General features: G+C 50.1%; 1 protein-coding gene and 1 long non-coding RNA gene across 10 annotated transcripts in view; one reads left to right on the top strand and one right to left on the bottom strand.

Annotated features, from left to right (window-relative positions):
- Positions 1–322: 322 nt before the first annotated feature.
- Hsf1 (heat shock transcription factor 1) overlaps positions 323–23804 on the bottom strand; it is a 42900-nt gene continuing 19418 nt past the window's right edge. Inside the window, exons 3-16 of one of the 9 annotated variants that reach the window (XM_048802337.1) lie at positions 23656–23797; positions 5658–5766; positions 5139–5329; positions 4825–4949; positions 3530–3605; positions 3396–3457; positions 3194–3290; positions 2941–3077; positions 2548–2811; positions 2067–2153; positions 1247–1352; positions 1103–1168; positions 962–1031; positions 323–890 (exon numbers count right to left, since the gene is read on the bottom strand). In XM_048802337.1, the coding sequence (XP_048658294.1) occupies positions 685–890; positions 962–1031; positions 1103–1168; positions 1247–1352; positions 2067–2153; positions 2548–2811; positions 2941–3077; positions 3194–3290; positions 3396–3457; positions 3530–3605; positions 4825–4949; positions 5139–5329; positions 5658–5766; positions 23656–23772 (1713 nt within the window). In that variant the 5' untranslated portion in view covers positions 23773–23797 and the 3' untranslated portion in view covers positions 323–684. The remainder of the gene's footprint in view (positions 891–961; positions 1032–1102; positions 1169–1246; positions 1353–2066; positions 2154–2547; positions 2812–2940; positions 3078–3193; positions 3291–3395; positions 3458–3529; positions 3606–4824; positions 4950–5138; positions 5330–5657; positions 5767–23655; positions 23798–23804) is intronic. The other 8 variants (XM_048802334.1, XM_015486619.2, XM_048802335.1 and 5 more) reach the window with 8 other exon arrangements.
- LOC125616574 lies at positions 5761–7973 on the top strand. Its single transcript, XR_007347304.1, has 2 exons — positions 5761–7363; positions 7456–7973. It is a non-coding gene; the product is annotated as an uncharacterized LOC125616574 (long non-coding RNA).

The following is a 23804-nucleotide window of genomic DNA, read 5'->3' as shown; positions in this document are numbered from 1 at the left end:
TTGTGAGCTTGCCTTCCCTCTTCTGCCCACACCCATGGAAACTACTGAACCAGCAGGAGCGTGCCATGCCTGCCCTCAAATCAGTCCAGTGCCTTGTGGATAGAAGGGGTCAGCCTGACGCTGACAGGAGATATGTGGAGCATGGTTACCTGTGCCCTGTCTCTGAAGGGACACCTTAGGAAGGGTCGTTTTGCTGACAATCAGGGCCAGACAGGCCCAGGGTACTGCCACCACCTTTCAGATCTGCTCTGGGCCTCCCCTCCCCCATCCCCACCTCCCTAAAACCCCCAGGGCAGGAGGAAACACATAGGAAGCCATAGCATAGAGCTTGTTGGTTTATAGATCTCTGCCCGTCTTGTCTGTCCGTCTGTGTGTATATATTTCTCTGTGAAGGGGAAAGGGGGACCCTCATGTAAAAATCCAAAATACAATTCTATGAACAACCTGCAGAATCAGTCCAAGTTGTGACTATGAAGCCCCAAACAAGCCATGGGGATGCGGGGCTGGGCGAAGGCAGCAGGTGTGCAGGCCCAAGGGCCCTCACTCTGGACTGGAGGCACTGTCCAGCCCTGAGCCCCTCTTCCCCCACTGGGGCTGTGGAGGCTGTGTGCCTGTCCTGCCTCCCCCAAACCTGTCCTAAGGGTGGAAGCAGGCCACAGGCCCTCCCAGTCCCTCTTGGCATCTCTAGGAGACAGTAGGGTCCTTGGCTTTGGGGGGCTCAGAGCCTGTCAGCAGGGAAATGGTGGGATCATCTGTGTAGTCGTCTCCCTCGGAGAAGTAGGAGCCCTCCCCCAGCTCAAAGAGCACAGGTAGTTCACTGCTCCCCGTGTCCACGGCGTCCGGGTCCAGCAGGAACAGAGGCTGTGCTGTGTACTGCACCAGCTGCTTCCCTGTGGGTGGGTGGGGGTCAGGGCCATATGGGTGGTGGGAGGAGGGGGGGCAGGCACAGGGCTTGGCTCACCTGAGTCAGGGCCATTGTTTTCTGCCTCAAGAGGCCTGGGGGGTTCCTGGGGAGACAGGAGCTCCTGTATCTGTGGGGTGGAAGGGACATGGTGAGGACTGCTGCTGGTGCCCCCGCCCCCCACCCTGCCCGCCTACGCACGCTGGCCAGGCTGCTGTCAAGGTCAGGCAGGCTCATGTCGGGCATGGTCACGGAGGGGCTGAACAGCTGCAGGAGGGAGGGAGGGAAGTCAGGGCTGGCTTACAGAGAATGGGGTGGAGCAGGGAGAAGATAGGGCAGACTCACGTCCAGCAGGGCGCTGGTATCCACACTGAAGCCATGGCTGGTCAGCATGGTCTGCAGGTTGTCCAGGTTGGAATCCATGGCATCCAAATGGTCACTGAGCTCATTCCTGGCCCGGGGTGAGTGGGCAGGTGAACCAGAGCCCCAGACACACTCCTGTAGAGAAGGGCTCTCCCTTGGCTACACCCATTCCCTAGATGGGGCCCCTCGGCACCCCCAGCATGGGCTGGGGGGACAGTGTGTCTGTGTATATATACACACACAACTGGAAGGTGCTGGAAGGGCAGTGGTGAGCTCTGTGCCCTCCATGACTACTGAGGGTAGGGTGCAGCTTGGCCCACAGGATACTGGTACAAGGCTGGAAGGCCTTGGGGGTGATCAAGGCTGGGGCAAGAAAGCACCAGGGGACGAGGGGTTCAGCTCTAGTGCAGTTTTTCAGGCTTAACAAGGTAGACAGGCTATCCTCAGCATGACTGGGTCTGCACCTCCCCTGGTGCTGCTGGGTGTATCTGGGGGCCATGGGAAGGACAGCCAGGACGGCTCTACAGGTGCCATGGGCCCACCCCACCCCGAAAGTAAGCGCAGCACAGCAGCCTGGATCCTGCCTGCACTGGTGGCTGGGCCAGGTAGGGTTTTGTCCCAGTCACAGCCATTGGCCCATGCCTGGGAAGTCAGTGAGGATGCAGAGCCTGGGAAGCCCTCCCCTGGCACCCTTGACAAACAGGGTGAGTGCTGTGCACAGGGCAGGGTCTGCTTCATGGCTGCAGGAGGGGCCCGAGCTCTGACAGAGCCCTCCTCCCTCCCCAATGGGGGCCGCGCTAACCCTGGCTGGACTCGGCCATGCAGAAAGGAAGAGGAGGGGCAGGGGAAGAGGCGGGCGACCCCAGACATCTGTGGAGCGCGAGCCAAACTGCAAGATACAAAGACAAGAGCCCCCCCCATTGCAGGTGGGGGCCAGAGGGTGGGCTCTGAGCCCACCATCCTCACTCACTCAGCCTCTGGACAGGGCCAAAGGGGTCAAAGCCAGGCCCGGCTCACCATCTCTTGCTGCTGGTCTGGGCAGCATGACAGGCAAGGGTCCTGTGGTTTGCAGGAGAGGGCGATGGCAGCCAAAAGGGTGGCCAGCGGGCAGGGGCCCCAGATTGAAGAGTGATCTGGCCAAATTCAACTCCCTCCCTGGCCCTAATCCTGTTTGCTTACTATTTGCAAATCCCATACCCCTGCAGGGCCTGGGGGTTCAGTACCCCACCCCTCGGGGCAGTCCCAGCACAGGCTCAGGCTGTGTGCTCAGGGGCAGCACTCACTTGTCCAGACAGGCTACGCTGAGGCACTTCTCGGGGGCTGAGCGGGGTGGGGACGAGGGTTCGCGGCCTCCGGCATCAGTGGGGACTGTAGCTGAGGTGGGGGCAGGCTCGCTCTCCCGCAGGATGGAGTCGATGAGGGCAGTTGGGGACAAGGGGGTGTCCACAGAGGATGGGTGCCTGGGACTCGCCTCCTCCACTCGGGGCGTCCGAGGTGGACTGGGGGGCTCCTCCTTGACACGCACCAGGGGACTGCTGGACAGGGGCCTGGACATGTTGGGGGACACGTTAGCAGGAACCTCAGCGGGCACCACTCCCTCCCAACTCTACCCCGGGCTCATATGGGCTGGCCCAGTGAGGTGACAGGAGGGCTGGGGGGGGGGTACACAGCCCCACCTCTCATCTATGCTCCTGCCTGGGGAGGCCAGAGGGCTGGCGGGAGCCAGCTCAGTGATGTCGGAGATTATGGGTCCAGAGCTGGTAACAACGTCTGGGGTATAGAGGCTGGAGCTGCTGTAGGCTGGGGATGGAGCCTGCAAACAGAGGTAGGGGCTGGGTCACGTGTAGGGTCTGCCTGTGGCCACCCTGGAGCAGGCAGCAAGCACCCTGCACGACCTGTGGGGGCCGTCCTGCCCAACCTAGTGCTTACCGAGTATGGGCCTGGACCATGCACATGCTCCAGGGAGTACTGCCGGCCATACTTGGGCACCGAGTGTGCGGAGCTGCTGTCGCTCAACATCAGCGGGCTGTGGGGAAGGGGTGGGGGTTAGCTGCTCGCTAGGATGCAGCAGACGGAGCACAGGGAGGGCCCAGGGCCTGAGCAGAGGGTACAGGCACCCCCAGTGCCTCACATTTTTCTCTTCACCCCCAGGATCCGGTTGGACTGCACCAGCGAGATCAGGAACTGAATGAGCTGTAGGGCAGAGAGGATATAGTCACTCCAGCCCTGCTGTGGAGGGACCCACCACCGCCAACCCTGCCCCACCTTGTTGACGACTTTCTGCTGCTGGGCATGCTTCTGCCGCAGGCTGGCCACCTCTCGCCACAGGGCTTCGTTCTCGCTGCAATACAGGCTGGGTCAGGCAGGCCTCACAGCAGTCTCAGCAGGGGTATTCTGTAGCCTCCCCTGCCCTAGGCAGGTCCAAGGGGGTGTGGGACAAGGGCCGGGGCCAGGCGAGGGCTTGCTGGCAACATTGCCCCCCTTCAACCTCTGGTGTGCTTCCCAGAGGACAAAGGTGGGGTTTGCAGGACACCCACTGATGATGCGGTGGGGTCGGGGTGGTGACTGGGAGGTTCTTTGAACTTGAATCCAACCCCAGTCATCTGCTCCCACCAAGGGATCAGGTTTCCGAAACACAGATTCCTCAGTTTGCTGAGTGACACCTGGAGGGTGCCCTGCACCTTGTAGGGGCTGAGGGCCCTGCACCAAGTGTGGAAGTGGCCTGGTGGGGATAGGGATGAGCTGCCAAAACATGGTTCCCCCACCCAGGTAGGTAAGCAAGATCTGGTGCATTCCTGATGCTCTGGTGGGCTAGCCCTGCAAAGCCCATATCTCCTGGACAAAGAAATGGCCCCTTGGCCATACTGTGAGAAAAGCCACATCCACTGGTCATAAAGACAGTGGCTTCTGCTAGGCCTAATGTGGGGAGTGTGAACCCAGGGCCTCTTGTGCCATATGGGTAGAATTCCTGAGTCTCCAGGGACCCAGAGTGGAAAAGAGACCCGTGCCTCAGTTTCTTAAGTGCTAGGCTGCCTGCAAAGCCTCTAGAACCCTGGGTCCTCGTTGAGGAGGGGCCCCAGGTGGTCAGGTGTGTGCCAAACATACATAGGCAAAAATTCAAGAAAGATCCTACGCTGCTTCCTGCCCCAGGCCTGAGATGGTGGCAGTGGTGGGGATGTTGACATTGCGTTGAGTGACACTGTGGGCAACCAGGGGAGGGAGAGAAGCTGACCTAGCCTTGGGACTGTCCTGGTCAGTTTCCTGCTGCCCTGGCCCTCAGCGAGGGACCTGGAGGGCAGAGTCTGTGAACCCAGATCCTGTACAGTGGAAGCTCATCTAGTCTGCGGCTTCAGGAACCAGGCAGAGGCCTATCTTTCCGGGGTGGAGGGAGTGGCCCAGCAGGATGCCTCCCCCAGAATATGGATACAGAAGGCCCCAGAGCTTCTGCCACAGAAGTCACAGCTGGACGGTGGCTCTGCAGGAGGTCCTCCTTGTCCCATTCCCTAGCCCACAGCACACATCCACGCTCCACAGCCACCCCCTGGACACGCAGGACCTACTGCTTCATGGCCAGTAGCTTGGAGTCCATGCACTCTTGCTTCCCCTTCATCAGCTGCACATCTGTCAGTAGCTTGGTGACGCTATCCTGGCGGATCTTTATGTCTTCACTCTTTAGTGTGGATACCTGGGGGTGGACAAGAGGCTCTGGAGGTCCTGGAGTGGGGCTGGCTCTCATGCTGCAGCTGGGCCCCAAGGAGAGTGGGGAGGCCTGAGGCACAGTAGGAAGGGCCAACGGGGATGGTTAAGGGTGGGTCAGAGAGGGACAAGCAAGGAGGGACGACAAGGAGGGTTGTGTTTAGGGCCAGCCACTCACGCTGGTCACTTTCCTCTTGATGTTCTCCAGGAGCTGCTCCTGGCCACGCAGGAAGCATGGGTGCTGGAACTCAGTGTCATCCCTCTCAGGTTTAACCAGGCCTCCCTGCTCGATGTGGACCACCTTCCGGAAGCCGTCTGCACACACAGGGGTGGGAGAGCTCTTCCTGAGGGCCAAGTGAGGGAAGGCCCCTAGAGAAGGGCCATGCAGGGCTGTGGCCAGAGCCCATGCCCATGGCAGCTGGGTGTTCTTGTTATGAGGGAGACCCCATTCCCAACAGTTCCCCATCTGTGAGGGAGTATGGCTAGGGCCTCACAACCCTTTCCTCCCTGGAAACCCCAGATGCACACTCCTGAGGATCTTCCAACAAAGAGGTACTTTGCCCCAGTCCTCATGTGTAGTGGATTCCAGGCCCTGCCCCTGGCCAATCCAGAGCAATGTCTGGGGGTGAACATGCTGGGGTCTGCCTCCCACAGACTCCTGGAAGGGGGCACCCGCCCAGCCAGAGTGGGCACTCACACATGTTGAGCTGCCGCACGAAGCTGGCCATGTTGTTGTGCTTGAAGTACTTGGGTAGCACCTCCTTGGCGAACTGGCCTTGGTCAAACACATGGAAGCTGTTCCCACTCTGTCAGGAGACACAGCAGGCCACATGTAGCAGTGACAGGGATAGTGGTTTGACTCCCTTCCAGGTGTAGTGGGCAGTGCACACTCCCACCGTACAGGGCTGCTGGAAGGTAGAGTCTACCCCAGTACGCCCTGGCCTGCATTCAGAGATGGGGTTCCCTTGACCAGTGGTTCCTGGACGCCAAGTTCACATTCATGCAACATAATGTACTCTGGTCCCCTCTCTGCAAATGGCATGTAGCTATAATCAGCAAAAAATTCCTTAAGAACAGCTAAGAGCAGGGGCTGGGGATATAGCTCAGTTGGTAGAGTGCTTGCCTCACTTGCACAAGGCCCTGGGTTCAATCCCCAGCACCACAAACACACACACAAAACAAAACAACAAAACAAAACAACAACAAAACCGAACAGCTAGGAGCCCAACCGAGGCAGTCAAGGGCATGAGAAGCAAGCAGACCTTCCTTACTCTGGATGAAGGTACAGCTTGCTCAGAACAGTCTGATCCTCTGGCAGGTGAGACAAGGACTAGACTGTCACACACTGCGTGTACTGACCTTCCTCTCCCACTTCTTTCCTGAACTCAGCCCAGAACCCCTCAGGAAGGACTGATGGGGTAGCCATGGTGGCTCAGAGGAGGCATCAAATATGGTGGGGGGTCACACAATGCGAAGGGGATGGCATTTTGTTGGTAGTACCTGACCCCCTGAATCAATCCCTTCAGGACGGTGGGAATAGGCTTCTCCCAGTCAGGGTCAGGAAAAAACTAAAAAGAGCCCCCTGGTGCTGGGTTGGCACTGGCACTACTTTCTTTCTTTTAAATGTGTTTTTAGATGTTGATGGACCTTTATTTTACTCATTTATTTATATGCGGTGCTGAGAATTGAACCCAGTGCCTCACGAGTGCTAGGTAAGTGCTCTACCACTGAGCCACAACCGCAGCTCCCTGGAGCTGCTTTCTAACACACAGAGGCATGAAAATAAGCATTAGCATCAACAGTAGCATGAGGGGAAGGGGTGGAGGAAGGGACACCAAAGCAGCAGAGCAAAAACTGGTAAGAAACGTGAAGTCAACTTCTCCAGGACTCTGAAAGGTAACCAAAGAATGGTTCATGCTGGAAGCAGTTTCTTCAGGAGGAACAACTGTGTCTTGCAAGAGCACTGAGCTCCATGGCTCTTAGCCTGCCCCATTCTACTCCCTCTCCTGCAGCCTTGGACCAAGGGCTGCACCCACAGTGGGGAAGTAGGGGTGTGGGCGGGCCTGCAGCTGCTTTAAAGCCTATGAGGGCAGCTCCCTGGAAGACCCCACGTGCAGGGAGGGCTCTGACCAGGCTAGAAGCTCTCCCAGGGAGTGTTTCCCTTGGGAGTGTTTGTTGGAACACCCAGGGGTGACTTTTAAAGGATGTGGCTGCTCAAAGCACATATAATACTAGCTAACCAGACAACAGAAGGGAACGCTGAGCTGGGAATGGTGGCACACACTTGTAATCCCAGGAGGAGCACAAGTTCAGCCAGTTTCAGCAACTTAGGGAGGCCCTGCCTCAAAATAAAAAGGGCTGAGCATGTGGCTCAATGGTTAAGCACTTCCGGGGAACCAAAATGTACAAACAAACCCCCAACCCCAACAGCAACAACAGCGACAACAACAAAAGGAACAGCGGGTAAAGGAGGAATCATGAGGGACCCTGAGAAGGCCTGTGTGTCCCTAGGAATCTGGAAGCCATGTGTATGTGTAGAGCTAGAGCTATGCAGACACTCCACGGACCCTAGAGGCCCTAAGTGGTCACCTCTGGCTGACCTTGAGGTGAGGCATTAGCAGGAAGTGAAGGATGAAGTAGGGCTGCCCACTACTGTCTGGGCTGAAGGTGTGTCCTAACACACAGAGGCCCTGGGAGACTGGGAGACTTACTGGTTTTAGACCCAGAGGTTTTCGCTCTATCCCCTGACTAAACTAACTGAACAGAGACTGCAGTGGTCACCAAAAAAGAACACAGGCTTTACAGATTAGTTCAGGAAAATCACCAGGCCAAAAAATAGCAACAAATGCTGGGGAAAGGGAGAGTCTCACCCCAGAGTTGCTACACTTCATTAACTGAAAGTCTACTTTTCAGGTTGGGGCTGGGGCTCGGTGGCAGAGAACTTGCATATCTGAGGCACTGGGTTGATCCTAAGCACCACATAAAAACAAATAAAGGCATTCTGTCCATTAAAAAAAAAAAAGTCTACTTTTCAATAAAAAAATCATAAAACATACAAAGAAACAAGAAGTTATATGTTAGAGTCTGTAAACAAGTCAAAATAACACCTGGCATTTTGCCAGGGGAATGTTAGAGTTCGTAAACAAGTCTGGATGGTGCCTGGCAAAATGCCAGAGGGAGTGGTTTGAGAAGTAACAAAAGCGAGCCATTAAGTGTGGAGATTCCTGATTGGTTGACTGCTGTATCTAGTTTATGCTAATTAGATAAGCTGTGTGGAATGTATAAATACTGCTCCTGTCCTGCAATAAACGGCTCCTACTCCTGCTGTATCAACGTACACAAGTTGTTCGTCACCCCCCCTGATTATTCTGCTGCAGCCGGACTGCGGCAGTTATGGTCCATATATTCGAACAAGTAGTCAATACAAATTGCCTGAGGCTGGGTGTGGTGGTATAAGCCTATAATCTCAGTGGCTCAGGAGACTGAGGCAGGAGGATCCCAAGTTTAAAGCCAGCTTCAGCAACAGCAAGGTGCTACGCAACTCAGTGAGACCCCCGTCTCCAAATAAAATACATAAAAGGGCTGGGAATGTGGCTCAGTGGTCAAGTGCCCTGAGTTCAATCTCTGGCAGCCCCCAACCCCTGGAAAAAAAAAAAAAACAACCCAAAAAACAAACTGCGTACAAAAAAAAATTTTTTTTTTTCCAGCACTGGAAATTAAAGCAATGGGCTACACTCACTGAACCACTGAGCACCACATCCCCAGTCCCTTTGATTTTTCCTTTTGAGACATGGTCTCACTGGCCTCAAATTTGGGATCCTCCTGTCTCAGCCTCCCAAGTTGCTGGGATACAGGTGTGTACCACTGTGTCCAATGAGAAAAGGATTTTAAGTTAGCGATTTTAATTACTTTCAAAGAATACATCTGGAGAACTAAAGTAAGAGAACTATATCTCACCAATGGAGAATTTCAGTAAAGAAGTAAAAATGATAAAGAAGCATCAAGTTGAAATTCTAAGGTTGAGAAGTAAACTCAGTTTAATAATTCACCAGAGGGACTCTGGTGAGATGTGAGTAGGGAGAAGCAGGAATTAACAAACCCGAAAACAAGTCAACTGAGATTACAGTGTGAAGAATAGAAAGAAGAATGAATACAAATGAACAGAATGGCAGAGACCTATGAGGCACCACTGAACCACAGTTGGGCTGCAGGTGAGGCTCAGAGGTAGAGCACATGCTTAGCACCAACCCCCAGCACAGGGGAAAAAAAGTATAACTTACACATAATGTGAGTCTCAAAAGAAGAGAGAAAGAGCAAAGAGACTGTACCTAAGGAAACACTGCCAGGATCTCCCTAAATTTGATGAAGAACATCCAAGAAGTTAACTGAATTACAAGTGGGATAAATAAAAAGGGATTCAACTGATACACTTCCATGAGGGAACTGCCAATCACAAAGACAGGAGGAGACGAAGACTTACCAGAGCTGAGGGCCAAAGGCAGTGGACACTAGTAAAGCTACCCTTTCAAAGTGAAGAGGAGATTCCTGATTCTTGGCCGGCAGTGTGAGGCACTTTGTGGAAGTCTCCCCAGTAAAACACTGGGGGGTCTCTAAAGGCGTCTAGTGAGTAAAGAGACATTTACTCCATGACACCTGCTACAACTTGGCGGGCAGTGAGCATGTGGGGAGAGCCACACCACCAGGATTTCTTTACCCCAGCACTCCAGGTTGAAGAGATCACATTCCTGCTTAGTGTGGCCAAGAGAGCAGTTGGCTCCTCCACCATGCCCCACAGATGGGGACCCCATTCCAAGTCCAGCAGCAAAGAAAATCAGTGGCTACTGCCCAGCCACAGTAGTAGTGGCTCTAAGTCTATGTTTGGCAGTGCAGGAGGAAAAGGTCTGCTGCCACCCACTGGGAAGCACACTCCCTGTCCAGGGGTGGGCAGGCCGGCCTCCGTGAGCCTCTGCAGGGAAGGGGAAGCTGAGAAGAGCCTTCCAGGGCCAGAGCTAACCCAAGGCCAACCTGAAAACAGCCACAGTTCAACCAACAAACCCACCTGCCTTCTGCGGAGAGAAGGCCGTGCCCTCTCTGAGTTACTCCACGATGTACAGAGCAGCAGTTTTCAGGCTGTGCTTTAACCTTTCTCACTTCATTTTGTAAAGCAGTAGTTTGCTGTGAGCTACTCCATTTTGAGTTTAAGGGCTGAGATGCAATGAAGCCATACCTTGTTTGTACAAGTGAACCACCACCATCTGCCTGGCACAACCATAAGGCATGAACTGAAATAAGTTAATCATGCTAATGAAGAATGACCACCCATGAATTTACCAAATTAATCACAAGCATGTATGGGCGTATCAAACAAACATTGGAAAACCAGGCCCATGAGATTACTGAATATACTAGATCACCAAATAAAACAAACTCCTCACTTGAGACCCATAAAAGGGGAGGTACCCTGGGACTGGACACAGTGGCACCCTAACCCTGGTCACTGGTCACTAGCCTTGCCCAAGAAAATTGTCACAGCAACGAACCTTCGGATCTGTTCTTAGGCTTTAGCAGTGTGTGTGGTTTCTTCTGCCTATGATGACCATGGAGTCCCACTCCAAGCTGACATGGTGAAACTGCTGGACCTCGGCCTAGAATAAGCTCCTGCACCCTAAACAAGCTCTTCAGCTGGTTCCTGATCTCACCTGACCACCTGCAGGGACTCCGCCTTTGCTCTCAGTTCAGTCTCCCTGACCCTGTGGCTGCCTTGACCCCTTCTTATGTGTGTCTCTGTGTGAAGTGTGATGTGTGACTTGAGTGTCACAGATACTGGCCATGAAGATTGGGATAAGAACCTGTGATTGCCTGGCTGATGACCACCAGGTGATCTGCCCCCGCTGAGTGGTGCAGCCTGTGACTTGACTGTCATTCAGCAAATCCTGACCTTGTGGAAAGACAGGAACGAGTGTGGTCTATGCTGATGACAGGGCCCGCTCAAGACACTACCAAATCAGAAACACCTCCAGAACAACAGCTGCCCAACCACCTCCCCCAGACCAGACCAAACCAAACCACCTCACCACTGGTCAGACTGAACTGCATTTGACTGCCCAACCATCTGTGCTCCAGGGCATTACAAAAAGAAACAAAACAAGGCAAAACAAAAAAACCCCAATGGCAGAACCAGGCAGCCAGGCAGTGAATAGAGACCAAAGAAAAGTAGTCTCCCTCAAGCCACCCAGCCAAGTCACAAGCAGACTAAAAACACAAGGAAATAAGCTCAGGAGGAAGGCAGAGCCACCCCAAGTCCTACAACATACCAGCTAAAACGTTCACTCCTTAATGTAGAGAAACAGGATGAGAAGAGTATCAAAGGAATGAGGCAAAGCATTCACTGTATCAGCAAACAAGGGGAGGGGAAGAGAAAGGATGGGGGAACTTTTGAAAAATCCCACATCTGTGAATTCAATAGTAAATTGAAAAACAAAAAACAAACAAAAAAAACCAAACACATTTTGAAATGACATTTTCTCTAAATTCATTCTCTCTCTCTCTCTTCCTTGGGTGGAGGTAATGTTGATTGAACCCAGGTGTACTTAACCACTGAGCCACATCCCCAGCCCTTTTTTAAGTTTTATTTAGAGATAGGGTCTCCCTAAGTTGCTGAGGCTGGCTTTGAACTTGCGATCTTCCTGCCTCAGCCTCCTGAGCTGCTGGGAATAGGTGTGCACCACCGCACCTGGCTTCCAAAAATATTAAAAAACAAACAAACAAAAAACAAAAAAAACCTCTATTGAGGGTCTGGGGTTGTGGCTCAGTGGTAAAGGGCTCGCCTAGCACATGCGAGGCCCTGGGTTCGATCCTCAGCATCACATAAAAATAAATAAAATAAAGGTATTGTGTCCAACTACAATTAAAAAATAAATATTAAAAAAACTCTACTGAACATGTAGAGACTTTCACTTGTCATGCTTCTCTAAACAATGCAGTGGAACAACCATTCACATAGCATTTACATTAGGTGTTATAAGTTATCTAGAGGGATGGGGCGACTGCTCTGTAGTAGAGCTCTCACCTAGCACCCCTGGGTCCCACCCTCAGCACTGCTTAAAAGCAGGGGAAAAAGAAAAATATAGGTCATCTACATATGATTTGAAGTATACAGATGTGATGGCTCACACCTATAATCCTTAGAGTCACAGGAGGATCCAAAGTTCAAGGCCAGGGGGCTGGGGCTAGAAGCTCAGCAGTAGAGTGCTTGCCTCACACATGCGAGGCACTGGGTTCGATCCTCAGCGCCATATAAAAATAAAGATACTGTGTCCATCTACTACAACAACAAAAAACAAAACAAACAAACAAAACCAAAAACCCACAAACAACCAAGTTCAAGCCTGGGTAAATTAGACCATTTCAAAATTAAAAAGGGCTGAAGATGTAGTTCAGTGGTAAAGCATCCTTGGATTTAATCCCCAACAACCCCCCTCCCCCACAAAAGTATATGGGTGTATGGCAGGATGTGTAAGTTATATGCAAATACTATACCATCTCATACAAGGGACTTAGCATCCTTACATTTTGGTATCCAGGTGGGGATCTTGGAAACAACCCCTGTGAATACCAAGGGATGACTGTTTTTAACTTCCTTGAGCAACTGTAAATGGTATTTAAAAACTTGATTTCCCATTTATTCATTGCTAGTATGCAAAAACAAATTGGATTTTGTGTTGACCTTATATCTAGTGACCTTGCAAAACACATTCCTTAGATCTAGGAGGACTTCTGTGAGTTCAGGGTTTTCCATGTAGACATTCTTGTATCTATGCATACAGACAGTGCTCCTTCGTCCCCTCCAGTTTGCATGCCTTCCTTTTCTTGTCTCACATGGGATACTGGACAGAACTTCAGCAAGAGGCTGAATAAGACCAGTGAAAAGAGATGATGCACCTTGTTGGTCTCCAGGGAGGGAGAGCACTAGGTCTTCCACCACTGAGCAGTTAGTTAGGTGTGCTCTTGTTTTCCTGGTACTAGGGGTGGAACCAGGGGCCTCTACCACTGAGCCACATACCCAGCCCTTTTTTAAAATTTTGAGACAGGACCTTGCTAAATTGCTGAGGTTAGTCTCCAACTTGTGACCCTCTTGCCTCAGCTCATTGGAATTAAAGGTGTGCACCAATGAGCCTGGTGATGTGTGGTCTTTTTTTGTAGACACTTTGTATCAGGTTGAAGAAATTTCCTATTATTTTTAGTTTTCTATTTTTTTTAAATGTCACAAATTACAATTTGATCAACTTATTTTTAGACAGATATTCTGATCATGTTTTTCTTCCTTATACTGATATGGCAAATAATGTAGCTTGATTTTCAAATGTTGAACTGATCCAGTGCTCCCAAGACAATCTCACTTGTGATTTCATTCTTTTAACATAATGCTGAACTGATCCACTATATTTGGTGGAAGATGTTTAAAGATGGTTCTATTTATTTTTCAATTATTGGACTTAGCCAGTGCAGTCTTTCGGACCTGGAAATTTCTTTTACGTAAGGTTTATAACTGGGAATTCAATTTCATTAATTGTTTTTTGGACTAGTCACATGTTGCTATTCTGAGCGTGACTTGAAGTTTGAGGTTTAAAGAATTAGTCCATTTCGTTCACATTGCCAAATCCTTAGTACTTCCTCTTACCGCCTGTGGAGTCTGTACTGATGCATCTTTACTTCCTGATATTACTAATTATTCTTTTTTCTTGTATCATTTGTGCTATGAATTCATTAACTTCTTTATTTATTTTTTTTTATTAAAGACTCGGCTTTTGGAGTTTGTTTTACAACTTCTAGTCACACTGCTTTCTTTTGTTGTCTTCACTTCCTTCCTTCTTGCTTTGAGTTTACACTGCCCCCCTTTCCTGTTTTTTTTTAATAACTTTATTTTACTTGTTTATTTATATGTGGTGCTAAGGATTGAACTCAGGACCTCACAAGTGCAAGCAAGCGCTCTACCACTGAGCCACAGCCCCAGTCCCCCTTTCCTGCTTTTTAAGGTGATTGTTTAGAAGTCCACTCTTTTGTGGAACAGGGAATGAACCCAGGACCTTGAACATGCTAGGCAAGCGTTCTGCTGCTGAGCTATAGCAACGGCCCCTTCTTCTCTCATGATTCCCCCTAAGCACTGCTTTATTGTTTGGAGTCTCCTACTGCCAGTCTGTTCAACAGTTTCTAATTTAATTCCTTTATGTTCAGAAAATACATTTGCATGATTTTAGTTCTCCTGAGCTTGTTTTCAGGGCCTTGAACACACTCTATGCCGGCACAGGTCCATGGGGCTGAGAAGAGGCTGGGCTCTGTTGCTGGGTGGAGTATCTTCAGCTGTTAGCAGGTTGAGTGGCTTGATGTGTTCAAGTCCTCTCTATGTGGAAATTCTCTCAACCTTAATCAAGACACTGAGAATAGTTGACATGCATGACTGCACTTGCAGTCCTAGCTCTTCTTTCAACTCTGTCTAGCTTTATCTCATTTCTTTTACTGCTTTGTTCCCAGGTGGACACAATAGGACTGCAAGTGTCCTTGGTGCACTCACCCTTTATTCTACCCCTGAGTTACAACCTCAGTCCCAATAATAATGCCCCTCTTTAAGGTCAGCTTCTTTGCTCTTAGGTCTATTTTAATTGATAAGTCATTTTGCCTTTCTTTTGGTTAGTGTTAAGAAGTACAGTAGTCGCCTCTTATGTGTGAGGGATACATTCCAAGACCCCCAGGGGATGCCTGAAACCACAGACAGAACTCAACCCTACATACATTATGTTTCCCTCTATATACACACCTATGCTAAAGTTCAATTTGTAAGTTAGGCACAGGAATAGATGCATAACAACATATAAAACAGTACACTCATAGTGCAATAGGAGTGATGTGCTCCGTCTCTGCTTGAACTGTACCTAACTGATGGAAACAACACAGTGCCTGTGAATAAGCAGGTGCGTAAAGGAGCGCTGGGCTACACTACTCAGGCACTGTGATACATGACGGTTGGTGTGCCACTGCAGATGGCTGTGACAAGCAACTACTGGGCAGGCCGCATGTACGCTGCAGACCCACTGACTGAAGGGATCGTTCGCATCCTGGGGGGATAGTGTGAGGCTGCCTTACACCACTCAGAGTGGTTTAAACCCACGAGTTGCTTATTTCTATAATTTTGTATTTACTATATTTGGCCTCGACTTGACCATGGCTAAGGGGGAGCCACTGTGTGTTTTTTTCTTTTATTGTTTTGACTGACTGACTGATTTTGGTACTGGGGATTGAACCCAGGGGCACTTCACCACTGAGCTGTAGCCCCTAGCTCCCCTTCTTTTAGTTGTAGATGGACACAATCCTTTTATTTTATTTAATTTTATGTGGTGCTGAGGATCAAACACAGGGCCGCACATGTGCTAGGCAAGAGTTCTACCTCTGAGCCACAACCCCTGCCCCCCTTTCACTTTGAGACAGGGTCTTGCTAAGTTGCCCAGGCTGTCCTCAAACTTGTGATCCTCCTGCCTCAGCCTCCTGAGCTGCTAAGATTACAGGCATGCACCACTATGGCTAACTTGACAAGTTCCCTTTATTGGTTTAATCTCCTTTTGGCTTCCCTGTTTTCTTTTTTTTTTTATTTTTATGTGGTGCTGAGGATTGAACCCAGGGCCTCACACTTGCTAGGTGAGCGCTCTGCCTCTGAGCCACAACCCCAGTCCTGGCTTCCTTGTTTTCTGATAGGAAATACAAAGTCACAGGAGTCATTGCTACCAGATGGTGCCGTTTTTTCTCAGGATGCTTTCAGAATTTTTAGTTTGCCTCTAGTTTTCAGGAGTTTGGTTACGCCTTGGTTTTATACTTCTTTGCAGTATATTGAAATTGAACTTACAGGTTTATTATATCTTTTGCTTAATTTGTAATTGTTTATTTTTCTTGCAGTTTTCTACTCTCCTTCCAGGACTCTGATGACATGAAGCAGACCCCTGAAGCTGTCTCAAGTCTGTGAGGCTCTGTTTGTTTTCCCTCCCTGTTGTTAGATTGGGGACAGTTTTTGCTGTCCTATGGCCATATTCACTGACTTTCTTCTGTCACTTCCATCTTACTACTGACCCTGTCCAGTGTTCCTTACTTTGATTACTATAATTTTAAGTTCTAAAACTTCAATTTGGTTCATGTAAGTTACATTTTCTTTTGGTTGTAGATGGACACAATATCTTTATTTTTATTAGTTTATTTTTATGTGGTGCTGAGGATCGAACCCAGGGCCTCATGTGTGTGAGGCAAATGCTCTACCACTGAGCTACAACCCCAGCCCTAAGTTACATTTTCTTTTTCTTTTTTTTAATATTTATTTTTTAGTATTCGGCGGACACAACATCTTTGTTTGTGTGTGATGCTGAGGATCGAACCCGGGTCGCACGCATGCCAGGCGAGCGTGCTACCGCTTGAGCCACATCTCCAGCCCCTAAGTTACATTTTCTTGCCAAGACTTACTTTATACTCATTCCAAGTGTGTCTACCTAAGTTCTTAATGTGGAGTTTACAGTCATTCTTACCTCTTGTTCTACTGTGTGCAATTTCCTTTCTCTTTCTGCTTGCTTTTAGGACATTTTATTAGTCTTTTTCAGAGATCTGAACATGCTAGGCGTTGATATGGCTTTCTTTGTTCCTATTCTGGTTGGGATTCATTGCTATTCTTAAGTGTGTGGGTTTATAGCTCTTCAAAGACTTGGGAAAAGAATGCACTCCTATAATCCCAGCTGCTTGGGAGGCACAGGTAGGAGAATGGCAAGTTCAAGGCCAGTTTGGGTAACATAGCAACTGGGTCTCAAAATATAATAAAAAGAGCTGGGGAGGCAACTTAGTGGTAGAGTACTTGCCGGGTATGCACAAGGCTTTGAGTTTGATTTCCAGTACCACAGAAAATTTCTGGCCATTCTTTCTACAAACATGCTCCTCCTCCTGCTTCTGGAACCTCAGCTGTCTTTAGACTGCATGACACCACCCCAACAACACTGATTTTTCAACCTCCCCTCTCTATGCATCGCAGTGGATCACTTCTGTAGTTTCTCACTCAGTGATCTTTATTAATCTTCTCTAGTGGACTTAAAATAACCTTTCAATTTTAAATTTATAGAAAAGTTGGGAAGATAGTACAGAGTCCCCATACACTCCATACCTGTTTCCCTATTACGAACATCTTGCCTTAGCAAGGTGCACCTGTTAAACTAGACACATTATAAAGCAAAGTCCATACTTTTTCCAGATTTCCTCATGTCTTATTTTTGTTCCTGTACATCATCCAAAATATGACATTACATTTACTTGTCATGTCTCTTTCAGTTCCTTGGGGCACAACAATTCCTCAGACTTTCCCAGTTTGATGACCTTGACAGTTTTGAGGAGGACTGGCCAGGCATTTTGCAGAATGTCCCTCTGTTTGGATCTGGTATTTTATTTGGGGCCATATGTGACTTTGGGAAGATGGTTCCACTGTGTCAAGAGCTCAGCTGTCAACAGGCTTGTCACCATGGACACCAGTGTTGATGTGCTGGTGAGGTCCTCTGTGAGCCCCCTCCCTTCTCTATGGTGGTCCTCAGAAGGAACCCACAGCTCAGTTAGGGACAGTGTGTGGGCTCTCTGAGAGGTGAGGATTTATATAAGTAATTTAAAATTCTCCTGCCTAGGAGAAATGATATTTTGCTCAACTTGCTTCTTTTTTTCTATCTTCCACTTCTCAGCCTTCATGTTTTTGCTTTGATTCCTTGGGCACACAGAGTGCTGTTAAAATTATTTTAATGTACTTGTTGGTCATCCCATCAGACCTGGGTCTGTTACTATGAACTGTCACCCTCCCATGACAAGTTACACTTTTCTCGCCTACTGGCTTTTCTACTCATTTTGACTGGACCTAGGACATGGGAATTTTATGTTGTGTGTCTGAGTTTTGTTGATTGCAAAAGTGCTGCACTCCATTGAGGGCAGCCCGGCTGTCACTTCAATGCTTGCTTCCAAGCTTGCTCCCCTGTCATCTGGAGTACCCTTTATGTGTGGGCTTCCAACACCCCTTTAGCTCTCCCAAGGTCCCTGGTGAGCCCTCTGTGTATTCATTCACACTGGCTTCTCCACCCTGCTGGCGAGAGTGCAAACAACCTGTGGGCTTGAGAGTTCTAGCTGTTCACCCTGTAGCTTCTCAGCAGCGCTTCCTCCCTTGAAGGTGTTGTTCTTGGCCTCCATAAGGGCTGCGTGAACAAATAGGCATTCCGACAAAACCCCAGGGGGCTCATCTGCTGATTCCCAGATATCTTTCTTGGCCAACTTCCTCCTCTCTGCCACCATGCCCCACAAGTTCAGCAGCCTCAGCTCCCCTAGTCTGCATGTTAGCTCTCCCCTTTCACCACAGAAAGCCCAGGCAAGTGTATATTAGCTCAGTCCTTATCTGTCCTCCAATGCTGAACACTGTCCGAGTTGAACCGGTCTGACAGGACCTACTCCAAGTGAGTTTCAGAGGGTCTTCTGAGGGAAGAGCAGAGAACTCAGTGTTTCATCTCTCTGCCTCAGTGGTTCAAAGGCTCTTCTCTGCTGATCACAGGTAACTTTGGGAGGTCATAGCTTAGACTTAAATATAATGAAAACGGGCATTTTAGAAGGATCAAGGAAAACTGGCTGCCCAGTTATTGGCTAGTGAGTAGTGCTCTTGTAGTCTGAAACACGGTAGTCAGTAAATACTGAGTCTTACTGTGAACCGTACCCAGGTATGCTCTACCACGGAGCTACACACCCAGGCTTTTTAAATTTTAAGAAAGGGTCATGCTAAGTTGCGCAGGCTGGCCTCAAACTAGAGATTGTGGGAGCCACTCTGAATGATTCACGCCTTCCATCCTGGAGTGGAGAGGCTTTGTAGTGACATGGACATTGCCCTGGTCCAGGAAGTTTGAGGGCACATCTTCAGAGATAGGTGTGTCATCCCATAGCCCCTTGGGTCGAATTATACTCACCTGACCTTTATAACCCTGCCCCTTCTGACTTTTTTGGATGGAACTTTCTAAGAATAAGGGTCCCCCACCAATAAAAGCCCACTTCCAACCGTGCTCATGACTTTCTCTTGCTCTCCCATTTGAGAAGCCTGAGGCCAAGAGTGAAGAAGCTGTCCCGAAGCTTGTTTAAAGGTAAAGTGTGTGTCTGTGTTTCATTTGGTGTCCCTGGAAATTCACACAAGCGACCTTAAGTTCAGCTGCCCGCACAGGTTGGGGGCAGCAAGACAGCCTCCTGTCTCAGCTTCCAAAGTTCTGTCAGCCACTGTGCCTGGCTGTGACTTTTTCTGGTACCAGGGATTGAACCCAGACCCCTGATATCCCTCCTTCTATTTTACTTAGAGACAGGGTCTTGCTGAGTTGCTTAGGTCCTCGCTAAGTTGCTGAGGCTGGCTTTGAACTTGCAATCCTCTTGCCTCAGCCTCCTGAGCTGTTTGGATCCCAGGAGTGTGCCATCACACCAGGCCCGTGGCTTTATTTTCTATACCACTGTTGACAATTTGAAATGTATACAAAATTCTCCAGGTATACATTTTGTATAGAGCAGATTGGTGACTCTGCTTATCTTCTCAAAGGGGTTGGCTCTGTGGTACCAAAAGGCTAACAGCCATATATTTTATGAGGTGGCTTATCTGATCTTTTCAAGTTACTGCCCAGCCACAATCCCTCCCTGTCTTAGCCCCCCTGCATACCCAAGCACAGATGGAGCTTGTAAGGTACTCAGGTTTCCTGGCCTTAGCTGCTGACCACTTTCTGTGTCCTAGGACTGGGACTAGAGCAGCAAGAAGTCTGTGGGCACTTGGTTGCATTGGAAGCCATAGCTGGCCTGGCTTTGTGGTCATGAGAAGATGGAGTGAAGAAATCAGTCTGGAGGGTGAGCTTGATGGAGGGTCCAAGCAGGTACAGAAGAGCAGCACACCTTCTGGGCCACCTCCCCCAGTCCTGGTCTGCCACTCTCTGAGGGTCCATTGGTACTTTTCCCAGGGATGCTTTCTTGCTTCTGCTCAGGTTAGCTTTGGAGCTCACGCCTGCAAGTCAGGAGCCATGACCAGCACACGCCTCCACATCCCCGGTGCACTGAACACATGCAGGCTGCTCAACTCTGCTCACTGTGGGGCCAACACAGTTGGAAGGGGGTTACTGACCACAGCTACTAGTGCTGCTAGGCACAAGGAAACCATTGGGGGCTGAGCTCCTCACTTTTTTACAAAGGCCAGCCTCTTCCTCCTGCCAGACCTTGGCTTTGCTAGGCTTTAGTTTCCCCTGCACACAGGCCAACTCCTCTGAAAACAAGCAACCCCCAGGTGCAGGTTGCTCTCCCTGGTCCCTTGATAAAGAGTTATGGGCCAACACTGGTTCTATGGTGTCAGATGGGCCCAGGTTGCTGTGGGCATCTACTTTCCTCCAAGTCTACCACAACCCAGGCCTGCAACTCCCCCAACACCTCAAGGCAGGAGGAAACACACAAGAGGCCACAGCATAGAGCTTGCTGGTCTAGTCTAATTTTTCTCTGTGGATGGTGAAAGATGGATCCTTGAGATGTGCACAGCTGGCAAAGCCAGGCAGTTTGCAACATCTGGGTGATTCTGGACTTACTTTTACCATTTTCTAGCTCTTAATTTGTTAAGATTTTTGATGTCTTTGAGCCTGAGTTTTCTATTTATAAAATGGAACTTAGGTCACCCACTTGAATGACTGTGGGCAGAGAGTGAATAGGCAAGAAGCACAACCTTGTCTGTAACACAGAGACAGCAAACATGCTGTGCACCATTCAGTGGTTAATGACACCGCAGCACACAACACAACCAGCTTGAGGTGTGTGGCTTCTAGCACTTGGGGCCCACTGCCAGGTCTTCAAGGGTGGGGCCTGTCAACTCTTGTTTTCTCTCTAAGAATGAGCTCACCTGGCTGAGAAAGCTCAGAGAGCAGGGGTAGCCGTGGGGGTTCTGGACACAACTTGTGGTTGAGAGTTCATCTCCTTTCAATTACAAAACACGTTTACTTTTTAAGAACTAGAAGAAAAACTTAAAATAAAAATTAACTGTAATCTTACTAGCCAGAGATAATCAAGATTACTTCTCATATTTCCTTCTAATCTTTTTAAAAAAAGACTACATGATCTTATACAAAATTGGCATTATACTGAACCCGGGCTATGAGCCTTCATTTTTCACTTTGGTTTGGACATTTCTCTCTGCTTTGAGGACTGTAACTCCAGAGTTGTCCTGAGTCCTGTAAGGCCCTATCAAGAGCCTACTGGCGAGGACAGGGGAACCACTACACGAAGAGGAGGATGCAAAGGCTGAGAGATGGTAGGAGGGTGGAAAGGCCTCATGCTTTATTTATGGAGCTACCTATTTATCCAGGTATTTAGTCCCAGTCTTCGTATCTCTGGGTACTGGATCCAGGGGCAGCTTTGGGACAACTGTTGAGAAGTTGGCTAAGGGAAGATTACCCATGCCTACACTTACATGCTCTTGTGGCTCCTACTTGGATTCTAACCTGTGGTCACCAAATTTCCTCCACTGGGCATATGGAGCTACACTGTCCTTCAGGACCTGTCTGGGGAAAACTCAGATCTCTTGTAGCCCTTCCTGTTTGGGTAAGGGATTTGGAACTAAATGAGGGCTGCGGGTGGGAATGAACACAAGGATAAACAGTGCCATAACCTCCATCACAGTTTCCAGGTAGTGACCTATTCTGTCCCCTAGTAGTCTAGCCAGGGTTCTGAGACTGGAAGGTCTTCCCCACATATTCAGCCTTGGGAATTAGCCAACATTATCCCTCCAAAGGGAGAGTACTTTTTGGCAGAATAAGGAGGAGACTTCCAGCACCAAGGAGAAAATAACTGAGTGGGGGCCCCAAAGCCTTCTGAGGCATCTGAAGGCTGAGTCAAGGGCAGTGAGCCTATAGGAGCGTCCATGCTGCGCTCTGCTGACAGAGGCCACAGGGCCTGTACGGGTGCCCTCAAGGTCACGGGGACAGAGGCATCATCTTCTTTCTCTGGGCCAGGCAGTCAGCTCTAAGAAGCTCTTCAGCCCCTCCCTGATCATGCTGACAGGGGCTTCCTTCCATTCCTGAGTCAGAGCTTGTTTCTGTACTTGTTTCATGCTAGCGCCCACTGCTATGTCCTGATGTCCTGCACCAATTACAGCTGCTTCACACAGGAAGATCCAAAGCTTGAGTTCCAGTCAACTCCCTGTCCCTCCCCAGGGAAAATATGTCAACAGGTAGTGTGCTGCTGTGGATGGGAGGCTGTTTACAGGTTGAATCAGATCTGACTTCCAACTCAAAGGCCCTCCCCAGAACACCCTATAGGTCCTGGAAGAATGTATACTGGAACTTCACCCACAGATCTCTCAATCAAAAAGCAAAAACACCAGGCAGGATGGACTTTCCTAGCAAAACAAGGCTCAGAATGTTCCAGAGGATCTCCGATGCCCTCCCCCACCTGGGTAAGATCACTTCCTATGAGTTAAGGGTAACAAGGCAGAAATGGAAATAAGTTAAAGAAAGTCAGAAATGTGGTGTCATTTCCTGGGGGTTAGGAGAGTTCAAAATCTAGAAGAGGTAGCTGAAAAACACTGCTCCTCTCTGGATCTGGGGAGCAGGGAAGGCCCACACAGAGGAGTGCCATGGGGACAAAGTGTTTCTACCAAGAGTGAAGGTGCATGGTTTCTAATCTTCTCTTTATTCCCACACACATTTTTTTTTTTCCTTTTGGCACTTGGGATTGAACCCAGGGATACTCTGCCACTGAACTACTCTCCAAGCCCTTTAAAAAAAAAAAAAAAAATATTTATTCTTTTGAGAGCGTCTTCTCTTGCTAATTTGGTTAGGGCCTTGCTAAATTCCTGAGGCCGGTCCTGAAGTTTCAATCCTCGGACCTCAGCCCTCGGGGTTGCTGGGATTACAGACATGCACCAACATGCCAGGCATATTCCAGAATGCTCTTTACAGAGGGCACACCGTCAGTAAACGCACGACCCGGAGGCAGAGAACCGGACCTCCAGATCGAGCTAGATTCATGTCCAGGCTTTTCTTCTTTCCTGTCGGGCTGAAGGGACGGGTGTGCGATGGGTGTGCTCTCGGCACAGGCTGAGAAGCCCTGAGTTTTGGCTTGCAGGAAGTCAAGCAGGTTTGCTGGCACCAAGCCTGTCACAGTTCCTCTAAAAGCTCCCTCTGGATCACTGTGGCCTCAGGCCACCATGTGCCAGTCCCGGGCCCTGACTCTCTCGCGGCGCGATGTCACAGCCAGGATGTGAACAGGAGGCGGGAGTGACCTCTGCAAGCTCGAGGTCTGCGGTCTTCGCAGCCCGCTCCGACAACTCCAGAGGGCCCAACGCCGGCCCGCTGCCCTGGCGGTGGGGCCAGCCCGGACCGTGCGACCTGTCCGCTGCCGGCCCGCCCTTCTCCTTCCCACCAGCGCACGCCCTCCGATTCGCGCCAAGCCGCGATCTTTCCCCGACGCGCGGGCTGTGCACCCGGCCGTCGGGGCGCGGTCCCTCCGCGAGCCACGAGCGGGAGAACCGGAAGCCGCGTCCACCGCGTCCCAGGCAAACTAAGGGCTCTGGGACCGCGCGGCCCCGGGCTTCGAGAGGACGGCGGCGGCCAGGCCCCCTTCCCGCAGCGCCCTGCTCCCGCACCCGCCCCTACCGGGCTCCAGCAGATGAGCGCGTCGGTGTCCGGGTCGCTCACGAGGGTCCAGAGCTTGGTCAGGAAGGCCGGAACGTTGCTGGGCCCCGCCGCGCCGGGGCCCACAGGAAGATCCATCTTAGGCTCGGCGGCGGAGGCGAANAATCAGA

Source organism: Marmota marmota, unplaced genomic scaffold (genome assembly GCF_001458135.2).
Source record: "Marmota marmota marmota unplaced genomic scaffold, marMar, whole genome shotgun sequence".
NCBI classification, from domain to species: Eukaryota; Metazoa; Chordata; class Mammalia; order Rodentia; family Sciuridae; genus Marmota; species Marmota marmota.
Note: the sequence above shows the minus strand (reverse complement) of the source record. Positions and strands in the feature narration are given on the sequence as shown.